This window comes from Protopterus annectens, chromosome 4.part1, assembly GCF_019279795.1.
Source record: "Protopterus annectens isolate FY-2018-M chromosome 4.part1, PAN1.0, whole genome shotgun sequence".
Taxonomy (NCBI): Eukaryota; Metazoa; Chordata; order Ceratodontiformes; family Protopteridae; genus Protopterus; species Protopterus annectens.
In genome coordinates, this window is record NC_056734.1 from 621,058,556 (window position 1) to 621,077,863 (window position 19,308).

Genomic DNA, 19,308 nt, shown 5'->3' on the forward strand with positions numbered 1-19,308 from the left:
ATTTATATAAGGGAAAAATGTGAATACCTTGTAGTCTGCAAAAGGCTATCACTGGAGCTAGAAACCTTTGGTACACTCTTGGTGCAGTGGATATTCCAAAGGATAATGCAGAGAATTGAAAGTGTAATCCAGACACAGAAAACCTTAAAAATCTTTGCAATCTGTGGCTATGGGAATATGCTTATAAGCAACCTTTAAAACTCGAGTTACCCAAAAAAAACAAAAAAAAAAAAAAACAGAAAGGAAGAATAACAGGTAATGGGTTGTTGGGATAGCATTAAGAATTTTGTAACTTTCATAAACTGGTTGAGAAAGGAAGGACCTAGTGCTGGTCTCCATAAAGCTTCTTTCTTTGGTACCAGAAACATCAATGAATAAAAAAATGTTCACTGCAAGACGGGGGGGGGGGGGCAGGTTTTATTATCCCTTGATCCAGCAGATGCTGAATAATGGGAGAGAAAAAAAAAGTTTGATCTGGAGGATAGGGAGGAATATTCTGAAAAGGAGGTAGCACTTTCTGACACAAAATCTGTTTCAACAAAACACTATACCAAATGTAACACTATAGCAAATGTAATAAATTTAGAATGCACAGTCAGTATACTACTACAGTTAAATAATAATTTAAGCTTGATGAAAGGAACACTGAGATACCCTTGAACTGCAAGCTGCCTGTGACAGACATCAGACTGACTGTCTTTCATTAGTCTGTAAAGGAAGAGTTGTCTGCTTGCAAAACACATACATAGAAAGAAAAGGCTCATCTTTAACTAAGCCTGTCACAGCTCACTCTACTAGGTCCATGGCAGCTCTACAGCCTTCTTTTCCAGGTCATTTATTGATGACATTTTTGCTACAGCTACTTGGTCAAACTTTCATACCTTCATATCCAATTATAAATTGGATTTCCTTTCCAGAGGTAGGGCAGTCTTTGGTTTGGCCATGTTCCAGAATATCTTTCCATGAATCCATCTAAGACTTATACTGTATAAGCTGAGGACTATGGCCCATCCATTGAGGAACAGACAGAAAAGACAACATCAGATAGGAAAGTTATGTACTTAAATAACAATAGATCTGTGTTGCCTGCTTCTGTCCTTCCTCAACTTATCCCCCTGCCTGATTATGGAACTCGTTGGTCATTTACCCTGCTTTGACTGAAATGATCTACTCTAAAGGTCCCGCAAGTACACTTTTAGCACCAGATCAGTTTCTGAGCATCCATTAATCTATTGAATAATCATTTATAGCATTGCTGTTATTGTTATTACTTACACCTTCTTATATTTTTTTCTTTTGGACAAACCCAGCGTGAGGCAATGTTGAGCTTTGCAGGGGGTTATGAGTAAGGTGAGAGGCCTGAGCTTGGGAATCAAAGGCCTCAGTGACCAAAGATGGATTTGAGATCGAAAATGAAGACCCATCTGCTAATGAAAGGACAGAGGAAACTTCATCAGATCCTCTTAACAACCCCACCAATCAAAACAAATGCACCATCAAGCAAGAATAATGCAGCAGTGTTGCAGTACAAGGAGAAACAGAAGTTGAAGTCTTTAACAAGCCTTAGGAAATACCATCATTACTTTCTTCAAGAAACAAAACAAGTCAGTGTGTGGAAATTACCATCCACTGCAGGAAAATGTTCACCTGTATGCTTTCTACATCCTCTTATTCCCAATGCTAAAGAATTTCTGCTAAACACCCAGCATACATTCAAACTATCTTGCATAATAATAAACAGGATCTTCATTGTAAGCAAATGCAAGAAATGTGTCAAAATCTATAAAACGACCTATACAGGGAGTATTCATGCCAGGTAGTCTCCAGTGCTATAATCTGTGAAGTCTTATGGAAATATGTGATAAAATCAGGCTTCTGAATCAATCAACTTAGTGAGGGTGTATGGAAGGTAGGACTTAAAAGAACAAAACCTGAAACACCCCTAATGGCTATGTTAATGACGGCCTTTCCAGCTGACCCTCACACTGGTGATGGGAAACAAATGAGCTGACTGGCTGAAAGTAGGGCTGATGATGAGCAGGCAGCAGGGGCAAAATGTGAAATAAAAAAAATGTAGTCCTCAGACTACAGAATGGAAGGGTAGTCACAACGATCAACATTTCCAAGGTGGCTGTCATTAACTTCTAGTATACTGCTGGATGCACTATACTTGAAAACATAAAAAGTGATTTCCAGGTTGCACTATATTAATTTATGGGTACATAATGGAAGCCTGTGCACATTTCTATGACATGTGTTAACATTAAACTGAATCATTGGAAAATGAAAATGATTTGTTGAAACTAAATGCAAAATTGAAACAATTATAGTTTAAATATTTTTATCTAAGATGCTTTTTGTGTGTGGGGGGTTACATCCCTCTGCATCACCTGCAATCACACATACCATGTATACTAACTCAGAGTTTGCACTACCTCAGAACACAAGGAATACTTCATTTTTCACTAAACCCAAATTTTCCCCTTGCACCAAAGTAGCACAACCATTGATTTAGAATATTTAGCAATCAGGATAGTGTTGGCAAACACCCACATCGAGAAAGCAAGGGGCAAGGCTACCCCCCCCTAAAAATACTCAGATTCTACTCTTATTATGCATCTTCTATTTACAGCTTCTAACATAAGTTACTTATTATGCATTTCAAAATTGCCTGAATGAAGTTCATCACCACTTTATATTGTTTAATGTCTGAAACAATTTTCTGACCAGATTCCTTTGGAGTCAAACTATCTTTAAAGACTTCCACTACTCACATTTACAATTAAGTAACATAACAGATATTAATTGTGTATCTTTCAACATATTTAAGTCTATTATACTGACAGACATAGTGCAACTCAACAAACGAAGCTGTTATTCAACTGAAGCTGCCTTTTTTCAGTACTCCAGTCTTCCTATATGTATTTTTGACTGAAATAAATGCCTCCAAACCCAAATGTTTATATTTTAATGACTGTAGATGAAGCAAAGAAATGCATTGATGTTCTGTTAAATTCCACACATACATTTATTAAGTTTAACTTTAGACATCCAACTCATCATCAAGATGATCATGACGCTCTTACAGCCTATTCAGCAACTTGTGACAATCCACAACTCACCACTGATGGAAGTGCCCTGAAGACAGGTCAGTATTTCCCTACCTTAAAAGCCACCTCCATCTAGCAGCATACAAGACAGAAATGCATTTGTAATGCATTTACACCTAGTATGATCTATGAAAGGAAATATAATACAGCTAAACATCCATCATCAACATCAAGTGCACTGATGACTGTGCTGCTCTTGAAAACACCAGAAAAGTGACCTCTGAACTGCGCAAAGTACTTCTGCAGAAGCTTACCAAAATTAGCTTGTTCAAGAACTTGCACATGCCCCTCGATAATTCACCATCAAGGGACATAGTCAAACAGCTCTATTGCACTGACATTCACCAAACTATCTCAACATAAACCCAGACATAGGATCTAGTATGCAAGTGCCTCATCTGGGGAGTTGCTTTAATGTAACTTCACTTATTACGATGTAGGTGGGGATGGTGATCACTAATATTGTGCAGATGCAATTTATTTGCAAATGTTCTTTTCAGAATAAGGAAAATGAGTTGTTGCCTGGTGTACTCAGAAATACTTTTTTAAAAACATTTTCCTCTTGGTGGAAATACTTGCTAGGCATCACAAGAACCCTGACTTTAACCCTAAAACTAGCACTAACACTACCCCTAACTTACACACAGATCCAGAGTGTAAGTGCATCACCTTGGAAGCTGCTACAGTGCATACTCACTTATTACGATGTATGAAAGTGCTTTATTTACTTCTACTAGATAGGTGTAACTATGACAAAAATGAGGTATGCCCACCCAGTGAAATGAATAACTATTTTTAGAGTTTTTTTTGCCTTTTTTTTTGCAGAATATCTGGCTGAAACTTAGCCTTGCAATGAAACATAAATCTAAAACTTTAACCCTAACTCTAAAACACTACATTAACCATAAAACTGTAAACAATAACTCTGATCCAAACCACAAAACGTAAATCTAACCCTAAACCTAAAACTCTAGCCTTCATGCCAACTCTAAACCCTAATCCTAAGACTCTAACACTAAACCCCAGCCTTAATTCTAAATTAAGTCTTACCCTAACACTAAGTAAGCGGAGGTCTTCAGATGGCATAACTTGTAATTATGCTACTTTTGTAGAACAACTTCCCATCTGGTAGGAATAACCATGGATAGGGAAAGGATACCCTCTTACAGCTGGACATCTGTCACTGTTCTAAACTACTCTGATGATTCAGTTATTCTTGTACACATCTACAGTGACCTCTGAAATACGACTGCAGAAACGTTTTATAAAGTCTCAGACTTACTGAAACTCAGCAAGATCAAAGCATTCTCTTAGGCTCTGTAAATGACCTTCCATAACTCACCATTACAGAACAGACCACACAGAGTAAAACATCTCTTATCTAAGTAACTACATCTACCAGACACCAGAGACTCTGAGATCCAAAACAATATCCAGTGCACCACCTCCCTTAGGAAACTGCTTTAGAACATCTTCACCATGAAATCCCCCTTTCTCATCTCACGTACACAAAATAGAAGTTATGTTCTTACCATAACGTTCCATGTTAGTTGTCTTCTTCTCGCCTTCTTCTTGCTGGATGGGTTCGGAGCCGACCTCGGCTCCGACTCGGCCACTCTAAAAGCTCGAGAGTTGGTTCCACCGGCTCGAGGCTCCCCTTATATCCCACAATGCTAGGCATGAGTTACCTCAGATCTCGTTTGTAAGCTAACCCCAGCTTATAATAGTATCAGAATAACTATAAACAAAGTCCACCTCTAAAACCAGGGAGAAAGAAGGGAGACCTATATCCTCATCCAGGAAATATGCACAACAGCATATGCCTAATAAAAGAGGTGGTAGAAAGAGAGGTCACAATCACAACTCCTCTAGGTCTGTCCAGGCCAGGGGGAAGGAGGGTGGGACGCAAGAAGAAGGTGAGAAGAAGACAACTAACATGGAACGTTATGGTAAGAACATAACTTCTATATGTTAAGTTGTCTATCTCGCCTTCATTCTTGCTGGATGGGACCGCGTCCCTAGCACCTTGTCCCGGGTGGCCTAACGGAACAGACTCCTGAGAACAGTGGAACCAAAGTTAGCTCTATGCCTAGAAGCTAAATCCAACTTATAATGAGAAATGAAAGTGTGAGGAGTAGCCCAAGTAGCCGCTGCACAAATGGTGTCAATAGGCAGTCTGTCTTGGAAGGCTAAAGAAGTAGCCAAAGCTCTGGTGGAATGGGCCTTAGGTTTATTAGGCAGCTTTTGGTGTCTAATTTCATAAACAAGGGAAATCAGAGATGTAAGCCATCTAGATAATGATACCTTTGAAACTGAAAGTCCCTTTCTGCCTTCTGCATAGGAGACAAACAGCTGGTCAGATTTTCTGAATTGTTTTGTTCTATCCAAATAGTACCTCAACTGACGATGAACATCTAGCCAGTGTAATTTTGTTCAGACCTATTGGAATATTCTGGAAAAAGACAGGGAGGTCAATGCTTTGATTTAGGTTTGACGTCGAGACTACCTTAGGCAAAAAGGACGGGTTGGTTCGTAAGGATACCCTGTCCTTATGGAACAATAGATAAGGAGGTCGACAGCTGAGTGCATGAAGTTCTGAAACTCTTCTAGCTGAAGTAATAGCTACCAGAAAGAGAGTCTTCCATGATAGCAATTTTAAAGAACAGGAGGCTGCAGGTTCGAAAGGGGAAAGAATCAAAGAAGTAAGAACTAAATTTAGGTCCCAAGGAGAAGGAGGATTTCTTATAGGAGGTCTGAGAAGAAAAACTCCTTTCAAAAAGGCTTTGCAAAGCTTGTGGGACATTAAGGCAGACTCAGAAATACCCACATGAAAGTTAGAAATAGCTGCCAATTGAACTTTAAGAGTAGAAGGAGATGAACCTGCATGGAAGAGTTCAGCTAGAAAATCAAGGACTATTTGGATGGAAGCAGTGAAAGGATCTATGTCCCTTCCTTGAGCCCAATATGTGAAGCGTTTCCACTTACTCAAATAAATCTTCCAAGTGGAAGATTTATGGGAAGCTATCAAAATATCTCGAACAGAGTGAGATAAATGAGGAAGCCTGGCTAAGGTTGGAACTGGAGGAACCAAGCAGTGAGGTTCAGAGAGGGGAGGGAGCGATGAAACTGACCCGACTGATGGATCAAAAGATCTGGAACTAGGTCCAGATGCCAAGGTCGCTCCGATAGAAATTGATGTAGAAAGAGGAACCACACCTGTCGAGGCCAGTAAGGAGCAATGAGGATCAACGAGGCCTTCTGAGCGATAGCTTTCTGTATCACTTGAGAGATTAGTGGGAAGGGAGGAAATGCATACAGAAGTCCCCGGGGCCAAACTTGGACTAGAGCGTCTCTGCTGGGTTGGCCTGGTAAAGGGAATAGAGTAAAATAATCTCTGCACTTGCTGTTTTGGGGAGTAGCAAAAAGATCGCAGCAAGGCTGACCCCACTTGAGAAAAATTTCTCTCACAACAGAGTCTTTCAGAGACCACTTGTGAGGCATGAGGATAGCTCTGCTCAACTTGTCCGCGATTTGATTGGACTTCCCGGGGATGTGCGTTGCTATCAGAAACCGCTGAGAAGAAATCGCCCATTGCCACAATCTGAGAGCTTCTCGACACAGGGGGTAGGACCTGGTTCCGCCTTGTTTGTTGATGTACCACACTACAGACATATTGTCTGTCTGGATTGCAATCGTTCCCAAGGGAAGAGAGTCTTGAAGGGCTTGCAACGCTAAAAGCACTGCTCTCATCTCCAGAACATTTATGTGCAAGTGGCATTCGTCTGGTTGCCATGTGCCCTGGACCGTCCTGCCCTGATAATGCCCCCCCCACCCGATCAGGGAGGCGTCCGTTGTCAGAGTAGCAACCGGAGGGGGAGGAACAAAGGGTCTTCCCAATAAGAGCTGAGGGGAAGACATCCACCACATGAGATGATTTCTGCACGCCTGCGTGATCATAATGGTGTGGGATATTGGAAGTTGCTGGTATGACCATTGTGTAAAGAGCATCCATTGAAGGATTCTCATGTGGTATCTGGCTAATGGAAGCAGAGGTATGGCCGCCGCCATAATTCCCAACACTTTCAGAACTAACCTGGCCTTGATTCTGTTGTTGTTGGAAAGGAGTGAGACCAGTTTGTGTATGTCTATTATTCTCTGATCTGTTAGTCTCGCAGACATGTCTACTGTATCTAGATTTGCGCCTATGAAGGTAATAGTACGACAAGGTGACAAAACAGACTTTTCGCAATTTATTGAAATGCCTAACTTTTGACAAATGCGAAAAGTGTAATCCCTGGCCATCAGAAGGAGATGCTTGGTGGGAGCTGTGAGGAGCCAGTCGTCCAAATAAGGAAACACCTGGAATCCTTGTTGTCTCAGGTGAGAAGCTACCACTGCCATGCATTTGGTAAACACCCGGGGGGCAGTGGTGAGACCAAAGGGCAGGGCCCTGAATTGAAAATGACTGGTTCCCAGCCTGAAGCGGAGGAATCTTCTGGAGCGTCTGTTCATTTTTATGTGATAGTATGCATCCTGAAGGTCTATAGAGCACATCCAGTTTCCTTTCCCCAATAGGGGAAGGATGGACTGCAGCGTGACCATCCGAAATCTTGTTTTCTTGACTGATCTGTTCAAGATACTGAGATCCAAAATTGGTCTCCAGTCCCCTGTTTTCTTTGGAACTAAAAAGAACCTTGAGTAAATTCCGGATCCTTGCTGGTCTGCTGGAACTGGCTGAATTGCTCTTTTCGCAAGCAGCTTTGAAATTTCCAAAACCGCTAGATCCCTTTGAGCGGGTGGAACATCTGGAAGGGATTTTTTTGATTGGTTTGGAATGCAAAGAAAGGGAATGGAATAGCCTTGGGAAATGATGGACTGTACCCATTTGTCTTGAGTCAGGGATAGCCAGGCTTCTGGGTACAGTGACAATCTTCCCCCGACTGCCTCCGAAGGTGGGCAGTCGGGCAACACCTCAGGGATGCTGAAAGGGCTTATCAGAGAAGGCTTCTCGATTGCCCTGGTTCTGCGGACACCCCCTGCCTCGAGGGCGACGTCTACCATTGTTATTCCCGCCTCTGCCTCTGGCGGGGAACCGACTCTGTGCGTCAGGCGAAGTCCCTTGAGATTGTTTACGGAACCACATTTTCCCACTTTTCTGGCCTTTGGGGTAAGGCCTAGAAGGAGTAGAAAAACGGACTCCGACGGCAGAAAGAGTCTTGCCATCAGTCACGCACCTAGTCAAGGTTTCTTTCACTTGAGGACCAAAGAGAGATGATCCATCGAATGGGGAATTAGTGGAAGCCGTTTTAAAGGGGTCCGCAAAATTGCATAGCCGCATCCAGGCATGCCTACGTAAGGCCACACCTGTCCCTGCGGCCCTGCTCGCTCCATCAGCCGCATAAGAAAGGAGGCGCATGGAGGAGTTGGCTATGGAGTTCAGGGTAGCCAGCTGAGTGCTCATCTTATCTTGAAAACCCGCAGCTGTAGGATCCTTCAACATGTCACTCGCTTCTTTGATCAAGTCCCTTTGAAGACGAGTAAAATGGCATAGGTAGTTCAGCTTAACGATAGCAAATGTCGCTGACGAGAACATCCGCTTCCCGTACCTGTCCATGGACCTAGATTCCTTGTTAGGTGGATGGACAGGTACTGAAGGATCAGCTAGTTCCTTCTTAGTGGCAGCAGCAACCACCATAGCATCCACAGATACTCCTTTTGTCAAGAACTGTTTGTCTGCTGGTGCCGTTATGAATTTTGAGGGTCTCCTGGGAGTGGGGTCCACTGAATCAGGAGCCGTCCATGCCTTCTTAGCTACCACCTGCATGAGGGGGTCAAAGGGGGGAGACACCCAGGAGGTGGAAGGACGAGAGCCAAACGCCTCAAGGTACACAGATTCATCCTCCGAAGGGTTGAGGTCTGGACAATTTCCCCTCTGTTTGAGGATTTCTAGAATGTCTGCAAAAGAGACATCTTCAGAAGGGGAACGGGGGGAACCCTCGGAATCCTCTAAATCTGTGTCAGAGGTGACGGACTCAGGTGAGTCAATGTGTTTCCTCTTACACTTTCTCTTCCGAGGGGGCTCTTCTGCCAAATCAGGAGAGGCCTTGGAAGAGGATGAGATCCCCACAGGGGGTTCCTGAGGAGCTGGCTCTCTGCGGTCCGGGATGAGGGAGTGAGTCGACTTGACCTGAGGCACCGTAGAGGGAGGGGCGGATGGAGCCGACTGTGGAGTAGAGCCAGGTTCTAACACACTCCGCATGACCTCGAACGCACCCCTGTCAGGCAGAGCCAGAGGTCCCCGCTCCGAGAAGCTGAGAACCTCCCTCGGCACCGACAGTGATGGCTCCGAGGCCGATGTCAGAGCCGAACTCACCAGCACCGAGGCTCCGAGAGGAAGAGGGGGGTCGGACAAGGGTCCGATGCCACTCACCCCCTCAGAGCCGACAAGGGAAGTCCGGCGCTGAGATTCTTCGAAAGAAGAAATCGGAGCCGACGACGGAGCCGAAGACATCTGTATCGGCTCCGACGCTACCACAGTCTCGGTTCCGAAATGCCCCGGCTCCGAGCTCAACGGAGTCGGAGGAGGAACATATTGATGGACAGGGGCAGGCATCGACTGATGAGTCGGGCTCTGAAGCATTTGGGCCAGTGCCTCGGACTTAAGAAGTCGACTCACTATCCTCTGAAGGTCATGGTCCGACAGCCTCGATGACCTAGAGGAGTGAGATTTATGGCTCCGTTCAGACAGCAGAGGAGATGCTGGAGCCGAATGAACCGAGCCAAGGGATGGTGACCTAGATCTCTTCCTAGATGTCAGCTCCGAAGGTCCGGTCGGAGCCGACAAGGGAATTTCTAATACCTCGGCTCCAGCCTTAGCCGAGGGAACCACAGAAACTGTGGATTGAGACTCATCGGCTCCATCCGGAGCCGATGAAGACGGAGGTTTAGTAGCCTTAGGTCTCGGCTCAGTAGCTGGAGCCGAGGACCTAGCAACCTTGGAGGGCTTCCCCGAAGAGACAGTAAGGGAGTCCTCAGGCTTGAGTAAACCTCTTAGAATCAATTTGTTTTTTTCTTTCCTGCAGGACCCTGGGACTGAAGCCATGGCAAACAGCACAGGAGTCCTGCAGGTGCAAAGGTCCCAGGCAGTAGACACAAGAAGTGTGACCGTCTGTCAGAGACATTTTCTGACAGCACGCATCACACTTCTTGAAGCCTGAGACCTTTGTGTCCTTAGACATTTTATAAAGTGTAATCACACACACACACAGTCAAACACCCTGATTACACCCTACCTTATTTTAAACTCAAAAAATAAAACGACTAACAAGGTTTTAAATTAAGAGAAACAGCACACACACTCACTAGGGAATGGGGAAGAAGGCCAGAAGGCCCGAGGGAAGAACTTATAAGTTCTTGTGAGAAAAAAAAAACGGGATTTTGAGAGAAAATGGAGAAAATTCCACTAAACTAAGGGAAACAAGTATTAGAAATAAAACTAAAGGGGTTTAAGTACACTAACTCTACTTGAAAGTCACTTACCAAGAAGCCGGTAGAAAACCAACACCTCGATCGCTGTAGCGGCAAACGAGATCTGAGGTAACTCACGCCTAGCATTGTGGGATATAAGGGGAGCCTCGAGCCGGTGGAACCAACTCTCGAGCTTTTAGAGTGGCCGAGTCGGAGCCGAGGTTGGCTCCGAACCCATCCAGCAAGAATGAAGGCGAGATAGACAACTTAACATCTGGTTTTATAAAAGGCAGAAGTAGTGCTGACCATCTTAGAACTTACTGTTGTAGTTTCAAGGGCTAAAGAACTCCCCTGATCTGGCACAGACCTATTTGTGGACTTCAAGAGAGCTTTTGAAACTATTCAATGGCCTTACCTTTGGAGTGTAAAGAAGCAAATGGTTTCATCACCACCCAAAGATGATGAAACAAATGTCCTTCCCCGTTAACATTACTCAAGCAGTCCAAGTACTCCCCACAAGATTAATTTCTTACCAGTGGCTTATTATTACCTCCCTTCCCTTAGAAATGGGACACCCAATGAGATGCCCTCTTTCACCAGTCATATTTCTTATAGATATTTACCCCCTGAGTAGACAAGTTACCCAATCACTTCAGCTCTGTGGTTGGATCCTCTTCAATCTAGAAATCAGGATACTTCTGTTTGCTAATGACCGTATGATTTTTATAAACAACTCAGTTTCTGACCTTTTTATAATTAAAGCTGTACTGACAGGTTTTGGTGAAGTTTCTGGACTAAAGACTAAGCTCACTACAACTGGGCTATTTACAGTTAATGATGAGGTGTTGTTTCCCTTTTTACCTGTGCCAAATCTTCCCCAATATATTTGGGTATAAAAATTGCATCCTGGTATTTAGAAGATGTTTAAGATTAATCTAAGGGATATCTGGGATAAATGTTTCTTATGGGTCCATATTTGGAAGAAGTTACATCTCTCCCTCTTAGGTAGGATCATTGCTATTAAGATGCTTGCAATCCTTATATTATTTTATCTGTTTTGACATATTCCTACACATCATAAACATTCTTGGTTAAAGAAGATCAATGTCTTGCTAAATAAATATGTCTAGAATGGCAAGAGTAAGAGTGTTTCTAAAGCAGTTAGATACATACTCTCATTAACCTCATGCCTCAGGATTCTGGACTGGGGCAGATATGCAAAACCCTTCTTAATGTCTCAACTTTCTTTCCATAAATCAGAACATTTTATCAAGAGGAGCCCAGACTGACAGCCACATTTTACATTCTTATTCCCCTTGGTGACTAAGTTGGTATCCCAAGTCTCTGCCTAAACATTTATTATTGTGACATTCAGTGGTATCAGTCCCACATTGCTTTATGAGCCCTTTCACATATCCTCCTTTGCCATTCTACTTGGGGTTTAGCCATTCCACTATGGGGACACTCCTTTTAACTTTTATAGGACTTCCCCTTAATGGACCATGAATAGGATAATTTTGGTATAAAATGGATGGCTGACATAATTCTCTGTTCAGATGGGCTACAAGATGTCACTAGATTCATACATCTCCAGCAAATTTGGGGTTTACATAAATGTTCCTTTAGGAACATATCAATACTCAGATATATGCTTGCAAGATCCCAATTATTAACCTCATCTATTAGGACTTAACCCTCCTGAAGGGCACATCTTGAGAATTACCTTATCCTCACTGCCCATCTTTTAACTTAAAATTATCATACTTTTATGCAATCTTGATCTTTAATTATCAAGCTATAGTTCAAAACGGTCCCCCCCAGTGACCTAACTACTATTTTTTGAAAAGTAATTAAGCTTCAATGCGTCCCTTACATTTACGGGGAAAAATATTCTTCGCATCTATAATGGTTAGTGGGATCCTGCAAAAAATGTTCTTTGGGGTTTTACTTATAAATTAAGTGATCTGGCTGTGGACTGAACAACCCTAAAATTGATAATAAATTCTGCCTCAAGGAGTGGATAGGTAGTACCACAGGGTTATCCTTGCCAAGTTTGAAAGCCGCACATTGAGCAGGCTTACTGCTACCCCTAATAAACACTGGGAACCTGGAGTATCTGGTATTGCATCTCTCTGCAATGGTGACAATGTATTTTGCTTCACCATGGAAGTGTCCCTCCTCACTCTAAATTGATGGCTTGTAGTCAAGGCTTGTTAAAAAACAGAGCTTTAAAGTCTGTAAAAACAGGGAACACATCAGATGATATGATTATGATTAGTGACATTACACTCATAAGTAAAACTGAAATGGTTTGAACAGTGTTTATAGCTGGTCTGAATCAAACATCAGACACTAATAAACTTACTAATGTACAACCTTATTCTCTTTTGAAATCAAGAGAGACCCTACTTAAACAACTGACTTCCTCCCTATAGCAGACCAGGGAGATAATGCAAGGTATAGAAAAAGACGATTGTAGTGCTATTCAGTTTAGTCAACTTATAATAAAGATTCTTAACATCTGTTTAACTTTTCTTATTCATAATAATTCATAATAACTCACTGATGGGCTTTTTTAAGATGACACATACTAAAAATATGAGACACATTAATATGAATCAGGAGCATGAGCTAAGCATTGTTAGTCTAATGGAGAGTTTGAGAGGTAGGAATATGTTATTCTATGGTAGAATGTTGTAGGGTTATATCATTACATAATTTTTTATTTGTTTCAAAAGTTTTGTCCATAGCTGAAGATTTCACATTGTTATATATAAAGTACATAATAAGTTCAGTACATAAACGTGATTTCATTATACCTGTTTTCCCCCTTTCTTATATAAATGTCTGATTTTAAATGCATATCTATCAATATTAATGGACTGAATAATCCAGTAAAGAGGGGGATTCTCTTCAAATACTTGCAATTCCATAAAGCCCAAATAGTATTTCTAAAGGAAACATATTTATGTAATAAAGATGTAAACAAACTTTCATTAAATAACTATTTGGTTTTAGCAGGTTCTGGCTTTCAAGGTAAAAGAAGAGGAGGTGCCTCAATTTATGGAAGAACTCACCAGTAATGCCTAAAGTAAAAGATAATTATGTTGATAAAAAATGGTATGTTAAGCATTGCTATAACTGAGTGTAGTACAAAATCGAATACATTGGTGAACTCTTATTAGATTCCAGGAGCTAAAGACACAAAAAAATTACTTAGACGCTATAGCCTATTACATGAAAGGTGAAGTCATAACAGATGGCAATTTTAATTGTATTTTATCAGACAAAGATTCCACTGCAGATATAAATCATATCTTTAGCCAAACACTTAACAAATTTTATAAATATAATGAATTTAAAGGCTATATATGAGCTAATATAAACAAACTTACTTCAGTTTGCCCATTATTCATATAGATATGGCACACAAACAAATATTGATAACATTTTTGTCTCAAATAATCTGTTACCACATATCAGAGAATTTTCAATAGTTTCATGTCTATTATCAGACCATAATGCTATAATCTTTAATATTATTTTAAAAGCTGACAAATTAACACATCATGGGAAATTACCAGCGTACATTAAAATAAAATGATTTAAGGACTGGTATGTTAAAGAGATGAAAGATTTCCTAGAAATAAACATGAATGGTGAAGTATCTGACACTGTCCTGTGGGATTTACTACAGACTTACTTAAATGGAAGAGTTACAAGCTAGTATATTAGTAAATCAAGAGAATGAGACAAAGAACTGAATACACTACAGGCTAAAATAGAAACACCAAAGTAAAATGTAAAAGCAAATGGTATTATCAATCAGTGTGAACTTAAAAACTTAAACACAAAATATACTGAAATTATAAATTATAACGTTTCAATAAACCTGGAAAAACTTAAACTTTAGGCGTATTCAGTAAACCCTGCATAAACTTGCTCTTAAAGCAAAGAAAATGAATAAACTAAATCATATCAAAGAAATTGTAACACATATAATAATAAAAAAGAAAGAAGAACAGATATTAAAGGTATTTTTGAGGGCTTTAAAATATTTTATGAAAAAATAAATAATAATACAAATGTGTGTGTGTGTCTTTCGGCTTTTCCCGGTTGGGGGTCGCCACAGCGAAACTCCGGGCCGCTAATGATTGGTAGTGGATTTTTACGTACCGGGTTACCAGCCCTGATGCACAACCTTCAACGAAGGCATGCCCCATTCACATATGCCTCCACACAGAAGACGCTCTAGCTAAGAAATGAACGGGATAACGTCTTGCTATGAGGCGACAACGCTACCGCAGCACCACCACTGCAGTTATAATAATACAAATAACCTAGATAATGTTGATATACTTGAATCTTTTCTAAGGCAAAACGTAAATAATAAAATAACAAATGAACAAATAAAAAATTATATACCATTCACTTTAATAGAAATAAAAGATCAAATAAAAAAAGTTAAAAAATAATAAGGTGTCAGGCTTAGATGGTCTTGTACCGGAACTATATAAAATACTACTGGATGATCAGTTAACATATTAGACAGGGTCTATAGAGAAATAAAAACAACTGCTGAAGTCCCCCCATCATGGAAATATTCCCTTATATCACCTATTTTAAAACAAGATAAGGATCCTACAAAGTATTCATCATACAGGCCTATTTCACTTGCAAATGTGGACTGCAAGATTTTCATGTCCATTTTAGCTAACAGAATTAATTTACTTGTACCTAAACTAATTAACAATGATCAAACTGGGTTTATGACTACATGATAATATAACAAGAATACATACATTAATAGATTATGCAAATAAAAATAAAAAAAAATTCTACCATTTGTCTTGATTTAGATAAGGAATTTGACTCAGTTAATTGGTCATACCTGTTAAAAGCACTTAACATGTATAATTTGTCACTTGAGCTAACTGCATTAATTTCTGAGTTATACAAAATCTCCTGTGATTATGTTAAAATAGATTATTTTCTTTCTAATTCCTTTAAATAGCAAAAAGGTTGCCCATTATCACCTTTACTTTTTGCATTAGCTATAGAACCTTTTTCTAATAGTATTAGATCCAAAAAGAACATTAATTGCATTAAAATGAAATAAGATTTTGAACTAAAGATTCAGTTACTTGCTGATGATATTCTACTAACAATAGGAAATATACAAAAGTCATTACAACATATACTTAGTTCTATAAGTAAGTTTAAAGAAATCTCAAGCTTAAGGTCTAATCCTAATAAAACAAGTATATTATTAATTAAAAAAAAAATCCATACAAAAATATTCTAACTTCAATTGGAATAGCAATTATACGAAATACCTTGGTATAACCATTATGTCTACTAGTGAAGAAATGATACGAACAAACTTTCAACAGGTTGTTTATAAAATTTAAAATTTAGTCACAAAATGGAACAAATTCTTTCCCATGGAAGAATGATTAATGCTTAAGATGGTAATTCTCCCTAAAATATTGTTTGTCTTAGTACTATCTCCATCAAAAAATGCATGAAGAAGATAAATAATATTCTACTTAAAAATTTTTGACATCCTAATAAACCAAGAGTTTCCTTTGATTAGTACAGAAAAGGTTTGGATGATGGTGGAATGGGATTCCCTCATATTCAATTGTATGCTACTTTAACAACTGTAAGGATAGCATTGTGGATAGATTCATCTTGTTATTCCAAATGGAAACAAATGCATCAAGAAATATTATTAGTTAATAAATATATCACAACCAGTCATAAACAAATAGTCCTTAATAGTTTTATCTGGTTATTAAAAGATTCTTGCATAAATAAAATTACACCCTCTTCTCACATTCCCTATTTAAATAACATCATTTCCTCTTCCCAAAAGTTCACATATTCTAACCATTGTATTAAATATTTAATGTTTTCTATGCTTCCAATTGTACATATGAATGACTGCTTAGAAACTCATAATTTCAACAAAATGCTAGTATTGAAACAACAAATTGACTTAATTTATTAGCATCAGTTTTTTTAAATGGTATTGATATATATACTGTTGAATATTTAAAATGCAAATACAATCAAGATTCTGAGAATTGGTTAATTTAATAAATATTTTGAGACATTGTGAACACATAGATAAATAAGATATTTAACCTAGATAAGAAATTACTCCCAAATTATTGGAATTCATCATATTTGTCACAAATATATAAAATTCTTAAGTTTGATTTCAGATATTTAGACAATTCATATTAAAAGTATTCCTCAAAATATAATAATGAAGACTTCTCTGAAGGATACAAGAAAATAATATTAAAATCTACATACAAAAACCACATCTTCATTATATTAAAAAAATTCTACTTGGAAATTCTTACACAGAGCTTTGTCACTCCTAACAAAATTACAATTATTGATAAATCAAATAGAACTAAATGCTGGAGATGTGACTTTGAAATAACAGCTGAATGGACACATATGGTATATGAATATGACGTCATCCCCTCTTTTTGGAAAGAAATTAACTTCATTCAAGCTCTATTGTCAGATAGATGCAATATTTCTAAATCTTTAGTTTTATTTACTGCTCTTATTCCTGAGATAATTCCAAAAAAACAAGTGCATCTTCATTGGCCTATTCTTCCTATAGCCAGAAAAGTAATTACTAAAAATTGGAAAAGTAAAGTTATCCCCTCTAGTTCTGAATTCATTAGTATGGCAAAATTGTAGTAGTGAATTGCATACTATAAAGATGAGAACCTCTAAAATTACACATTCACATAAATCTTGACTTAAACTTAAAGACTTGCTTGAAAAATATTAGTTGTTGATATATATAATTTTGCTGTATTGATCAGCTGTGGACCTATGTACATAGTTATCTGTTTGTTTTATAATTGATTTGTTTATCTATTTTTTTAAATCAAATTAAAGAAATAAAAACATTAGACTCTCTTCCTATTTTTATGCAATGTATATAGTTGTTAATTACTTCTTTTTCTAAAACCTAATTCTCCCTCTTAGTGTTAATTAGAATACAAGATACTGGTATCAGTTTGTGCATTTTGAGACTGGTTTATAAAGTTTTTATATTGTTGTGTACTGTTTACCTCTTGTTAATGATTTTGCTGTAGAAAAAATTGGATATTTTTGTTGGTCAATAAATTGGTTGCAAAAAGAAACAGTAACACCCTATGAAATAATGTTAAGCTACATGTGTGCATTTCAGCAGTGCTATCATTCCTACTTTTCTTTATGAATGTGCTACCTGATAACTTACTATCATAAACCACCATAACCTTGGATCATGGCTGAAATGGGCCAATAAACCAGTCCATCTACCCGGTGAACAAATAGTAAATAATAAATAATAATAAACTAAAGAGCAAGAAGATGCACCAGCAAAGATGCTTCCAGAAAATTTTTTTCATCATTTTTGGAAGATAGCCATGAAAGTGTTCTTACTATAGCTAATGTTATCAGTGTTAAGGCAATTATCCTTGCACACTAGCTCCTTTAAATCAGAGACTATGTACACCTGTATAGATGACTAATGATCAGCCCCCAAAACAGATTCTGTATTTCCACGACAGCCATGGCCAAGGAAACTGTTGTGGTCAAAGGAAATACTAAAAATCTACACAGAGACTATACCTCAAGAAGGCATACAGGGATACCACAGGTTAGCAAATGGTGGCCAGTCTCAGTAGAACTACAAGTTCAATTAAGTGGTAAAAACCTTAAAGGAAAAACATATAATTTCAAAACTCAAACCAAATGCTGCAGACATAAAAAGAAAAGAAACCACAACAAGTAAGCAACTACTCCATCCAGAGATATCTGCAGCTATTAAGAATAAATGCAGAGATTAATAACTGGATTAAAGAATCACTTAAGAACCCCTCAGTGAATCATAGCAGACATCTTCTCTAAATCAAGACACTGCCATCACAAACAATGCTAAATTATGCTTACCCAGCATTCTCAAATTAGGATAGGAATCATGTCTCCTTCCTACAGTATAACAAAAAGAAATTCATTATTACTTACCTAGGTGACAAATCTAATAAGTCTATAGATTTGCTCCTTATCTCTCCTCCCTTTTCATACTCCAAAACAATGCCTGTAAGGAAAAAAAAAACATTTAGTATACTAAACACAACAGCAGAAAGTTTTTTTTTTGTTCTACTTTGTTTATTGAAGTTTATCAGCCACAAATGCTGAAGTACAGTAGTGTAAGTTAAACTTACCATAACAGTAGACATTTGAATAATCACTGCTGCAGTAGCCTTAGTTATATGGGTTATATCCTGCCAAGAATATAACAGCCAACCAGCTTCTAAAGTTTCATGGCACCTCCCACACACCCAAACTGTCAGAAGCTCAAGCTGTGCTGACTAAAAGACAGCTCTGGAGATGAAGCCCTTCAGAGCTTTCTTGCTAGCAGAGAGAGGGAGGCTGAACCCTGAAAGGATATACCTAAGAACAAAAAAAATGCCCACACCTTGTCATAAAAACAGACCAAAAATCAAGGAGGTTGGAGAGAGGGAGTGCCTACTGTTATGATAAGTTTAACTTATAGAACTGCACTATGTTCATCATATTGATCACTGCTGCAGTAGCTATATGGGTAAATGGTTTATTATCATTAACTCAACTGATAGGTGGTTGACTCCACCTGCATGAGTCTCTCACTGCAAACTTTGGAATGTCTAAAACTGTGCATGGGTCCAGA

At 39.0% G+C, this 19,308-nt stretch overlaps 1 protein-coding gene across 1 annotated transcript in view; it reads right to left on the reverse strand.

Moving 5' to 3' along the window:
* The window catches only part of DAW1 (dynein assembly factor with WD repeats 1), a 1,156,427-nt gene that overhangs the window by 998,765 nt on the left and 138,354 nt on the right, over positions 1-19,308 (reverse strand). The window contains exon 2 of the mRNA XM_044070429.1: positions 18,624-18,696. Within this exon, the coding sequence (XP_043926364.1) occupies positions 18,624-18,696 (73 nt within the window). The remainder of the gene's footprint in view (positions 1-18,623; positions 18,697-19,308) is intronic.